Source organism: Anomaloglossus baeobatrachus, chromosome 5, assembly GCF_048569485.1.
Source record: "Anomaloglossus baeobatrachus isolate aAnoBae1 chromosome 5, aAnoBae1.hap1, whole genome shotgun sequence".
NCBI classification, from domain to species: Eukaryota; Metazoa; Chordata; class Amphibia; order Anura; family Aromobatidae; genus Anomaloglossus; species Anomaloglossus baeobatrachus.
The window spans coordinates 308,278,131-308,290,630 of record NC_134357.1 but is presented as its reverse complement, the minus strand read 5'-3'; the positions used below and the strand labels follow the sequence as shown (position 1 = coordinate 308,290,630).

At 41.8% G+C, this 12,500-nt stretch overlaps 1 protein-coding gene across 1 annotated transcript in view; it reads right to left on the bottom strand.

The window, feature by feature from the left end:
• LOC142311351 (lysosomal alpha-glucosidase-like) overlaps positions 1 to 12,500 on the bottom strand; it is a 63,050-nt gene that overhangs the window by 9,047 nt on the left and 41,503 nt on the right. The window contains exons 11-17 of the mRNA XM_075349696.1: positions 9,676 to 9,760; positions 5,079 to 5,196; positions 4,873 to 5,006; positions 4,591 to 4,742; positions 3,439 to 3,587; positions 1,037 to 1,178; positions 7 to 105 (exon numbers count right to left, since the gene is read on the bottom strand). Of these exons, the coding sequence (XP_075205811.1) occupies positions 7 to 105; positions 1,037 to 1,178; positions 3,439 to 3,587; positions 4,591 to 4,742; positions 4,873 to 5,006; positions 5,079 to 5,196; positions 9,676 to 9,760 (879 nt within the window). The remainder of the gene's footprint in view (positions 1 to 6; positions 106 to 1,036; positions 1,179 to 3,438; positions 3,588 to 4,590; positions 4,743 to 4,872; positions 5,007 to 5,078; positions 5,197 to 9,675; positions 9,761 to 12,500) is intronic.

Below are 12,500 nucleotides of genomic sequence, written 5' to 3'. Positions count from 1 at the left end.
CCTTACCTGTACAGGTAATATATAGCCGCCTCTAACATGAACATTAATGGCATCCATTGGTGCTGGAAGATTGATCCACTGGCCCTTACTTTGAATTTGTACACCCTAAGAAACAAAAGAAATTCCTTGTAAATATTACCCTGTAAAAGTATTGTATAGTTCAACTCTCACAAGGATTTTGCTACCTAATCTGAGGGTAGCATAATGTAGAGACAGACTCTGATTCTAGTGATTTGTTACTTACTAAGCTGCTTGCTCTAGTTTTTATAAAACCAGTTTTATCAGCAGGAAATTATCACTAGAGGAATAGTAAACCTGCTGCCATGTAATCCTCCATATTTGGGAGCTCAGTATAATCCCGCCCCCACACTGATTTGCAGCTAAGTACACTGTCAATCTGTGGTGTGAGCAGGATTTACACAGCTCAGCCTTCAGAGAACTGGTAGACCTGAAGCAGATAAAGGGTTTTTTCAAAGAACGGAAGCAGGCGAAGAGGCAGGGGAATCACAGACAGGGAGGAGAGGACCAGGTGCACAGACTGGCCCCTGTGCACCGAATTCCCATTAGCAGAAAACTTCAAATTGTGATTAAACAGCCAGAAAGCGGATTTCTTCAGAGGTACCAACTTGATTGGTTTTACATCAATTAGCACTACAAATTTGAAATTTTAAGGTATCAGGTCCTCTTTAATATACTTTAATGAATTTTAAAGTGTACCTAAACCTCTGTAAATGGTTAATATAATGCAGTCTTTAATACATCCTTTAGATAAGTTGGAGTCAGAATCCTGAGAAATCCACCATTTACTCAAACCACAAGGAAGAAACGCTCACACAGAGGTGTACGGTCTTAATGGAAAATGTATCAGTGTCTACACTGTTGAACCTTTTGTTCCCTAAGGGTCTACGCAATCAGTGGTGGTCTACAAAGTTTAATAACACTAAGGGCTGTTTTCATGTTCCTGAACATTGTTAATTAACATGTGAAGCAAACTAACAGTGTATGAAATAAATATATTCCATGGAGGGGCTCTCACCGTTTGTAGTGCGTACCATGCTCCCACAGGAAAGTATCCATTTACTGCAGTCTTTCCCTGCTCAAGAACTGGGGTGATCAGCAGTGCATCGCCCCAAAGGAGCTGACGGTCAATTGTCCAAGTGTTATGGTCAGTAGGGAACCTTAAAGAGACATAATATGATCCTGATAATATGTATTTATTTATTTTTTTTTATAGTTAGCTTAAAAGCATGCATTTTAAACTAAACCAATTAAACAATTAATTTTATATCCTCTCCCACCCCCCAATTAAATTACAATTACATGTCCTTTACCGCCAACAATTCATTGAAATTCCATGCATACTCTTCCACTCACACCCCAAATCAATGGAATTACATGGGCTCTCTCCCCCCTACCCCAATTCAATATAATTCCATGTCCCCTCTCCCGCCCATCAATGTCAATGCCATTTCATGTCCTCTCTCCCACTCACACCCAAATTCATTGCCAATTCATGTCCTCACCCCCCCCAAATTATTGTCATGCCATGCTCTTTACCCCTCCACAATTCATTGCAATTATTTTCTCCCATCCTCATGCCCAAATCAATTCATTTCATGTCCTCTCCCACCCTTTAATTCATTACAAATTCCATGTCCTCTACTGCTACAGATCATTGCCATTGCATGTCCTCTCTTCTATCCTTACCCCACACATCATACACTCTTTTGCAGCTAGTAGTGTGTCATACAACCCACAAGGTATCTTCTTGTGGTAAAGGCTTTATCACAATAAGAGCCAATGTATAAAGCCAAATAACAATTCCGTGTTATAAGGAGAGTTAATACCGCTTCCATAAATATAAAAACTTTAATTTTGCATTTCTTAGCTTTTATTAGGAATAAAATAAATATTGGCGTATATATATTGACCTAGGGGCCTGAATTATCACAGCTTCAATGCCAGTATTCTGGGGTAAAAAGTTTCGAATAGTCCCAAATTTAGCAGCAACTGAAGGCTGCATCAAAATTATGCGGCTTTTGGTGTTCTTAGGCCATTTTTGACCACCTCCAACAAAGTGGGCAGTGCTTTGTGGGACAGAGGCGCGGCGACTGCTCCTCAAATTCATGATAAGTGCGGAATTTGCTGCACCACAAATCCTACTTAGTAGGGACTGAAGTACAATGTGTTGTGAGGCACACACCACGTGATGACCGCTACTGAGGTATACACCTCTTCAATAATCAGGAGAGTCTGACTCCAGCATATCTCCTTATTAAGACTGGTGTGAACAAGTCCAGTGTTGACGAATCGGACGCACAGACTAGACAATTATGCCAAATCTATCAAACAGCATCAACCACTTTGATAAATCTTGCGCATTTTAAGATCATTTAGTAAAAATTTGTATTTGAGAATTAGACAGTTTTGATAAAACTGGCACATTTGTGGCAGGTTCTATTGAGCTACAAAATGTCTGTACCCATGATGTAACATGTATGGCAAATCCATGAAGGATGTGTCCATACTAAGGAGCTCTAACAGTGGTGGTGAAAATATTGGCAAGATAATTCGATTTTTTTTTTATTTTATTTTTCCCAAATTGTGTCATTTTTTTATTATCATCCATTTTAATATTATCCATGCCATCCATTATTAAAGTAATATTTAATCATGGGAACAACCCCCTATATTAGGGGTTGTTCCCATAATGAAATATTAATTTAATAATATTAATTTAATTAATGAAATATTAATTTTCTCTGGTAGTGGCCATTTCTCACTATACATGTTTCGACAGAAATATAAGATTTAATTATGGGAAAAACCTTAAGTGACAAGGAGATTTGGATTTACTTGATCAAGTGAAGTTGTCTAACAAAGAATTTTTTTCCCCAAACTTAAAGCAAAATGTAATAAAAATCTCCCTGGGTAACATCTTAGCTTTGTTATCCTTTGAATGATATAGCTACACAGGAAAAATGTTGCAATTCTTGAACATCTCCAACTGTAGTGGTTAATGGAGTCACGTAAGGATGTCTAGACAGTGACTTCTACACCATAAAATCCTACTTCGATTGGGTAGGGTTTTTTTTGTTTTATTTTACGGTTTCTGAAGACTCTTCTCTCAAGGGGGTCAGTTAAAGGGCTTGACTGCTTGGTTTACATATTACTTAGTTTTAGTAGAGTCAACAATATCAGATGGACGATATTGATACACACGTTGAACATTATCAGCTCTTTGAAGGGCCCACAGTGGTCGGAAGTAGACGATGTAGAAAGCCAGAACACCACAGCCCCATACACTGAAGTCAGTCAGTGGAAAAAGGTCATCAAGTCCTAAACAACCACTTTAAGAAATTTCCGACAGTATTAACAGCTATACAAAACGGTTCTCAGACGAAACACAACAATATATTGAAAAAATAAAACACTTACTCAAGAAAGAGTGCACGAGCAACAGTCTCTCCAAAACTGTGAGCCTTATGAAACAAGGTATACAGATATGGAAGCAGAGAATATCGGATGTTTAACGCACTCCTTATGGCGTCTTGAGATTCCTTGCTAAAAACATACGGTTCTTGTGCCTGATCGAAAAGGGAAAGACTGCTACAGTAAAATTTCTTTACAATTGGAGCAAGTCCAATATTTGGCAAAAGGCTTTCTAGGTGATTAAAGGGAAGATAAAAAAAAAAGATAATGAAACCTTTTAGAAAACTTTTGACATGTTTGACAAGTGAAAAGTTTTGATTAGTGGTTTCTCAGCATCCAGACCCCAACCGATCACTTCACACAGGAGCAGAAGTAAGTTGCCTTACTCAGACATAAGATATGGAGTGCATCTTCAGCCTCGGAGAAGAGCCGCATTTGGAATAGCACTTCTGTTCATTGGCTTTAGTGATCAGTAGAGGTCCAAGTCTTAGGGGCACTTTGCACACTACGACATCGCAAGCCGATGCTGTGATGCCGTGCGCAATAGTCCCCGCCCCCGTCGCAGCTGCGATATCTTGTGATAGCTGGCGTAGCGAACATTATCTCTACGGCAGCTTCACATGCACTCACCTGCCCTGCGACGTCGCTCTGGTTGGCAAACCACCTCCTTATTAAGGGGGCGGGTCGTGCGGCGTCCTAGCGACATCACACGGCAGGCGGCCAATAGAAGTGTTGGGGCGGAGATGAGCGGGACGTAAACATCCCGCCCACCTCCTTCCTTCCGCATAGCCGGCCGGGACACAGGTAGGAGATGTTCCTCGCTCCTGCGGCTTCACACACAGCGATGTGTGCTGCCGCAGGAACGAGGAACAACATCGTAACATCGGTCTTTCCCAATTCATGGAAATGACCGACGCTACACCGATGATACGATTACGACGTTTTTGCGCTCGTTAATCGTATCATAAAGGATTTACACACTACGATGTCAACAGCGACGCCGGATGTGCGTCACTTTCGATTTGACCCCACAGATATCGCACCTGCGATGTCGTAGTGTGCAAAGTGCCCCTTAGACCCCATAGAATTTTAGTGACAATAATTATTACTCATGCCTTGGTTTAATGTTATCAGGATTGAGTACAAGAATTTTCTTACTTGAGCATCATGACTGTTATGATTTCTCATAAATGGGTAAAAAGCACCAAGTTGACTCCATCGCACACATAGCTCTTCAGTTGTATCCCCATTAAAGCCACATATGTCCGCCCCAACCAGTGGGATACCATACATATTGAAAAGTAATATAGCTGAAAAGTGTAAAAAGGTGACAAAAATAGAGAAGAGATTGAATTGGCTTTTATGATTATAGTTAAAAAAAGAAAAAGAAAAAAAAAAAAAAAAAAACACAATAAAAAAACGACAGTACACATATCCTACCTGGTACTGAGTAATAAAGCTGTTCCCAGGAACTTAGCACATCACCTGTCCAATGACCTGCATAGTGACCATGACCGGAAAAAGTGGATCTAGATATCACAAAAGGACGTTTTCCCCGGATCTTCACCAGAGCACTAGCAAAAAAATGTGAGAGATGTCGGTCATAAGATAAACATAGTGTAGTAAAATCTTATCTACTCACTTACTGGTGGGATGCGATTGCCTCAGACAGTCCATATAGGTTGTGCAGGTTGTAATGTGAAGACATATGTTGCTGACTCGAAGCACAGATTGTTGCGCGTCTTAATGTGCCGCCAATTACCGCTGTAAAAGAATGAAGATCGTACAGATAATCGCCAGTGACTTCAGGGCTCAGTGACTTTGTTACGCTCAGCATTACGTCTATATACTTGGCGACTGGATTTCATAGTAGAGCAGATATGGAAAAAAACAATCCAAAAGTAGAAATAGTACCAGCACAAATCTATAAATATTTTTTTCAATTTTATTCAATGCAAAAAGGCATAAAAATAAGAAGGTGGGTGGACCAAAATAAAAAACTGATACAAGACGGGTACATTGAATAAAAAAAAAAAACACTACTTTAACACTAGAGGGGATGGCCATTGAGTAATAGCCCCTTTTGTTCCTTTTCATGGCTTGAATTGCTCTGTAAACTTCCACACCATATACACAGTAGTGGTTGTGCTAGGTGTTACTGTATTATACCATTCAATTAAAGGGGTTGTCGCACAAAGTATATTTTAATCAATCGATCATGGAATAATAATAAAGTTCCATAATTAGATGTGTAAAAACAAAATGTACCTGTGTGGAACTAATCATATAAATGTGCCCTGTTATGTACTGTGTAATGGCCATGCAGGAGCAAGGCCTGATCATACCACATCTCATGGGCAGGGGGAGGAAGCAAAAGAGTATACAGACATTATAGCAGATTCTTTCTGTGAGGTAAAACATGGTTTTTAAACAGGCAGTTACATATTTTACTTCACACAAAGCAGCAGCTGTGATCCCAGGCTATTTGGTCTGTATACTCTTATTTCCTCCCCTGGACAGGAGATGTGGTATTTTCAGACCATGTCCCTGCATGCATGGTCAGACACAAACACAGTACACAGCACTGACCCACCACAAAAAATCATCATGAAGACCAAGGAACACAACAAGCTGGTTACAAAAAGATTTCCACAACTTTAAACATCCCAAGGATCACTGTTCAAGCGATCATATTGAAATAGAAGGAGTATCATACCACTGCAAATCTACCAAGACCCGGCCACCCCTCAAAAATTTCAGGACAACAATCAGTCATACACTGCACAAATCTGGCCTTTATGGAAGAGTGACAAGAAGAAAGCCATTTCTCAAAGATATCCATAAAAAGTGTCTCTAAAGATTGCCACAAGCCACCTGGGAGACCTGGGAGACACACCAAACATGTGGAAGGTTCTCTGGTCAGATGAAACCAAAATCATAAATTTTTGGGCAAAATGCCAAACGATATGTTTGGCGTCAAAGCAACACAGCTTATCACCCTGAACACACCATCCCCACTGTCAAACATGGTGGTGGCAGCATCACGGTTTGGGCCTGCTTTTCTTCAGCAGGGACAGGGAAGATGGTTAAAATTGATGGGAAGAGGGATGGAGCCATATACAGGACCATTCTTGAAGAAAACCTGTTTGAGTCTGCAAAAGACCTGAGACTGGGACAGAGATTTGTCTTTAAACAAGACAAAGATCCAGAACATAAAAGCAAAATCTACAATGGAATGGTTCACAAATAAACGTATCCAAGTGTTATGCGGGCGTCACACGAGACGATCTATCGTGCGATGCATCGTCGAGGTCATGGTTTTCGTGACGCACATCCGGCATAGTTTGCGACGTCGTTTCGTGTGACACCTCCGAGCGACGCTGAATCGGTCACAAATCGTGAGTCGTGTACACGTTGCTTATTTTTAAAAAATCGTTTATTTTTCATGGTGCCGGTTGTTCATTGTACTCGGGGTAACACACATCGCTCCGTGTGACACCCCGGGAACAATGAACACAGCGTCCCGCGGCATCCGCCGGCTATGTGGAAGGAAGGAGGTGGGCGGGATGTTTACATCCCACTCATCTCCGCCCCTCAGCTTCTATTGGCCGGCGGCTGTGTGACGTCGCTGTGACGCCGAACGTCCCTCCCCCTTCAGGAAGAGGATGTCACCGCCCACAGTGAGGTCGCTTAGCAGGTAAGTACGTGTGACGGCGGTTTAACGACTTTGTGCGTCACGGGCAGCGATTTGGCCGTGACGCACAAACGACGGGGGCGGGTACGATCGCACATGCAATCACACGATAGATCGCATCGTGTGACGCCCGCATTAGAATGGCCAAGTTAAAGTCCAGACCTGAATCCAATCGAGAATCTGTAGAAAGAGCTGGAAACTGCTGTTTACAAAAGCTCTCCATTCAACCTCACTCAGCTCCAGCTGTTTGGAAAGGAAGAATGGGCAAGAATTTTGCACGCCCCAATTTTTAGTTTATTATTTTTTATAAACGTTTAAAATAAGCAATACATTTCGTTCAACTTCACAATTGTGTCCCACTTGTTGATTCTTCACCATAAAAATAATTTTTTTTTATCTTTATGTATGAAGCCTGAAATATGGGAAAAGTTTGAAAAATTCAAAGGGGCCGAATACTTTTGCAAGGCACTGTATATGGGCGAAATCTACATAAGGACAGGTGTCTGTGGGATCTTTCCTCTGGGAAACCTCCATTTATGTTTGACACCTTTTCTAGGATGTCATCTAAAACAGGACCAAACACCCGAAGGCCAGAGAAGGGAATAGAGCATAGCTTGTTTTTTGAGACACTATCTCCTGACCATGTCTTGAGCCACACCAATTTATTAGGATGTTGTTTCTTGCTGAGAATCTTACTGATTCTGCAAAAGCATCTGCCATGAACCCTGTGGCTAAAGGGTGAAGAAGTCGGATGGTCTCCCGTTGAACTTTACCCCTAATCTGGCTCTCTAGATCTTCTAACCATATGACCATACATCTAGCTACTGATATGACCACTATATGTGCTTTAATTACGGCCAACGAAATTTCCCATACTTTCTTCACAAGTCAGTCTGCCTTCCTGTCCACGGGTTCACGTAAGCCAGATGACTCCTCAAAGGGTAGAGGTCTTCCTAACCACCTTAGCCATCTATCTTGGATATATCCTCCCATGTATTGATGTCGTTGGGTTCAAAGAGGAGACATGCTCTAAAGTCCAGAGAAATCACCAACTTTTAGTCGGTGTCTTCCCACTCAAACAGAATCATGGCTTGTACGTACCTGTGCACCAGGAAGACTATTTCTTTGGGACCTGAGTCCCACAAACATCTCATCTTGAACTGATCAGGGTTTTTCTGTCTCCTCCACATTCATGGTCTTCCGGACTGCTCTCAGGAGCTGGTCTGTGTTGTGTGACGAAAAAAGGGTATCTTTTACTTTCCTCCGGTGTCACTTTTGGAACCTTGTTTTCGAACTCCGATTCCCAATCCATGCATTGGCTCTTCTCCTCAGAGGATTCGTCCTTCTCCCATCTCTGCCTTTTGCAGGGAAAGGTCTGTGATTCTTGTGGAGGGACTACACTGGAAATTGTGGCCTGTACCTCCCTAATCATTGACCGTATATCAAACAGGAAGGAGGACTGCTCTTCTGACACTATTTTTGTTATACAGGGGTCACAGACATTTTTCAAGCAGACCTCTGGCAATTTTCTGCTGCACACCACACATCTCCTTGATTTCCCTGACATCTTCTTGGGGAAGGTGCCAAACCCTGTGAAGGAACCTCTACCTTAAAGAAAACATACAAGGGGCTCAGACATATCCTTTCTCTGGGAGGGCTACTTCACAGACAAAACTGCCTCCTTCACCCCACAGGTTTATATTACCTATACTTGGGGATGCTTGGTCCGGATCCTGCCCTTCCGTGTTCCATTGAGGAATGCACGCTGCTCTCTGGTGCATCCTGTTGACCCGGAAACGGAAGTTCAGAGCCGGTTCTTGTGCACATGCACCACAGTGTGCTCCAAGGTGGAATGCACGCCATCTGCATATTTGGAAGTATAATGGAGTCCGACAGCAGGACGCTGAGAGCCCTTCTGCAGGGGGAAGCACAAAACACAGGAGCCTCCTCTGCTTTACTGGCGCGGCTAAGGCATCTCTCCTTGAGAGGTGTTGGCCCCGGGCCACTTGACAGTCAGGAAGGAGAGAGCGAGGTTCCCCCAATCCTACAGAGCCCTTACATCCCCGTGAGTAGCAATACTCTTGCGTCCGTCCTGTACAGAGACAGAAAAAACACTGAGGAGGTTGGGTTACGATTGGCTTTTAACCTCGTTTGTTTTTCCTGTCCCCGTAGAGGTCAGAGGACAACACCTTTGGTGCAGTCATGAGGGCGACCTGAAAGAAAAAGGTTAAAAACACATCCAATTTTGGAACTTCTCTTTATTCCAAGATTTATTGTTTAAAAATGCACTTTGTCTCTGAAACAACTCATTTAAAAAAAAAACAAAAAAACAGGACAACACTGCAATATCTAGTATAATTAGAATTAGGCAGCTGCCATGCAGCTAGACAGAGCCCACATTGAAAAGACTGTGGCTTCCTCAGGCAGCGGATCTAATATAGATAGCATATCCCAAGAATAACCACCAGCATAAGGATCCTAAAAATCTCTTTACATTTTTTGTAGCTAATAAATGTATTCTAACCAGTTTTAAAGGTATGGGAACTTACCTGGAACATATGGAGGGTTTTCAATATTGTTGTCTGGGCAGTTGTCTACTGAACCTTCTACAAAGTTAGAAGGCTCATTCATATCCTGCAAGAGAAAATAAATTAAGAACTATAATTCACTTGAATGAGAAAACTGCAATACCAAGCCAAGCCTCTACTATAATAAAAACTCTGATACACAGGACATTGTAGCAAAGGGGGAATAGTGTTTTTTTATTAAGCAACAGACCCTTTAAAGCACCACTCCAGCAAGTTCCCGGCAACCGCTCTCTTCCCGGTGCCCTGACACTGCCTATAAGCAACATGAGCAGAGACCTGTCAGTCACTGTTAGAGGGTGGGAAGAAGCCGCTGGGAACCTGCCTGTCTGACTAGTGTACAGCGTGGCTCAGTGTCGGGGAGACTAATAAAAAGTATGTTTTTCTCAGAAACTCCACAGCATTTCAGAGTCAAACATACCTGGCTTGTATAATACAGCCAGTGGCTTATACATGCTACCAAAACCGTGGATAGGATGTATCAGGCTGGTTGGACAGAGACTTAAAAGGAATCCGGACAGCTACAGATTGTTCCAAGTTGTGCAAGATCTCAGCAGCAGGGAGGAAGCACTCTAAAGAATTCTCAAATCAGGCCCGGGGGAGGTAGATTGACCTAAACATTCATAAAGAATTATACAGCCATCATCAGGCCAATTAATTTAATAATGCATGCAGTTTGTATTATGAAATCTGATGACAGATTTGCTTTAAAAAGGTATTTTTAGAATTCCATTTAAACAGATGAGCCTAATGCTCATCTCCACATTTATTTTGTATAGTTACCTGTGGGTTTATTTTGTAAGGTTATTGTTAATATATACGAGCAGTTCTGGGTGCATATTGCTAATCCCTGCCTAATTGTCCCTGTATACACTAGCATAGATAAACAGATCTTTAGAAAAAGTATTTCTAAAGCTTCTTTATAATATGCTAATGAGGCTAGGGACTAGTCATGAGGGCATTACGTCCCCCGTTTAGTCCACCCTCTTAGCATGTTAGTACGCCCACAGGGCAGCGTCACCAGCGGTGATGCACGTAATTGTGTCTGCAGTGAACGCTGATCTGAATATCTCACACTTTCGGTCATGTGCACTAGACCTGTCTAAAGCCGAGACGCGTACACCCGGCTTCATACGGCACATGACCGGAAGTGCGGGACATTCAGTGTCAGTTGAATTCCAACCAGAGTACACCTCATTCTACTTAATGTGCTTCTGATTAGGTGATCACCTGAACCAAATCTTATATAACGAAGGAAAGTATAAAAACACTGATGTGGTCTTCACAATCCTCTTGTAATAGGACAAGCTGGATGGCAAAACAAGTGTTCGTAATATCCCAAAAGTAATAGGAATGAAAAAATAACTTTTAACCATGCCAAATGAGCGAGGAAAAGATGGGCTCAATTCTGGCTTTACTAGCAGAGGGATACAGTGAGAGTCATGTTGCCTCCATCCTTAAAACTTCTAAGACGGCAGTCCATCACAACAAGGTCAAGAAGCAGACATTGGGGACAACAAAGCTACAGACCGGCAGAGGGCAAAAGCAACTCTCCACTGACTGGGATGACCGTCATCTTATTCGAATGTCACTTTGCAACCGCAGGATCACATCAAGTGACCTACAAAAGGAATGGCAAATGGCAGCTGGGGTGAAGTGCATAACAAGAACAGTTCGTAACAGGCTCCAAGAGGCAGGGCTCAAGTCATGTAAAGCAAGGAAAAAAGCTTTTCATCAATGAGAAGCAAAGACGAGCCAGGCTGAAGTTTGGAAAACACCATAGGGATTGGACCATAGAGGACTGGAGTAAGGTAATCTTTTCTGATGAGTTTAATTTTGAGCTTTGCCCAACACCATGTCATCTAATGTTTAGACGGAAACCTGGAGAGGCGTACAAGCCACACTGTCTTGCACCCACTGTGAAATTTGGTGGAAGATCGGTGATGATCGGAGGATGATTCAGCAAGGCTGGAATTGGGAAATTAAACTTTGCAAAGGGCATATGAATTAAGCCACATACAAGTTTATCCTGGAAAAACAGTTGCTTCCTTGTGCTCAGGCAATGTTCCCCAACTCTGAGGACTTTTTTTTCCAGCAGGACAATGAGCCATGCACACAGCTAGGACAATCAATGTGTGGACTAAGGACCACCACATCAAAACACTGTCATGACGAGCCCAATCTCCAGACCTGAAACCCATTTAAAACCTCTGGAATGTAATCAACAGGAAAATGGATAGTCACAAGCCATCAAACAAAAAAGAACTGCTTACATTTTTGCACCAGGAGTGGCATAAGGTCACCCAAAAGAAGACTAGTGGAAAGCAAGCCAAGACGCATGAAAGCTGTGATTAAAAATCATGGTTATTCCACAAAATATGGATTTCTGGTCTCTTCCTGAGGTAAAACATTAGTATTAAATGATTATGAACTTGTTTTGTTTGGATTATTTGAGGTCTGAAAGCAATGCAGAAAATAAATACAAAATGTAGTGCTTGGAAATTCGGTGACATGTTGTCAGTAGTTTATAGAATAAAAGAACAATTTACATTTTACTCAAAAATATACCTATAAAGACAAAAATCAGAAAAACTGACAATTTTGCATTGGCTCCTAATTTTTGCTAGGGCAATAATATTATATATATATATATTATATATACACAGTTAGGTCCAGAAATATTTGGACAGTGACACAAGTTTTGTTATTTTAGCTGTTTACAAAAACATGTTCAGAAATACAATTATATATATATAATATGGGCTGAAAGTGCACACTCCCAGCTGCAA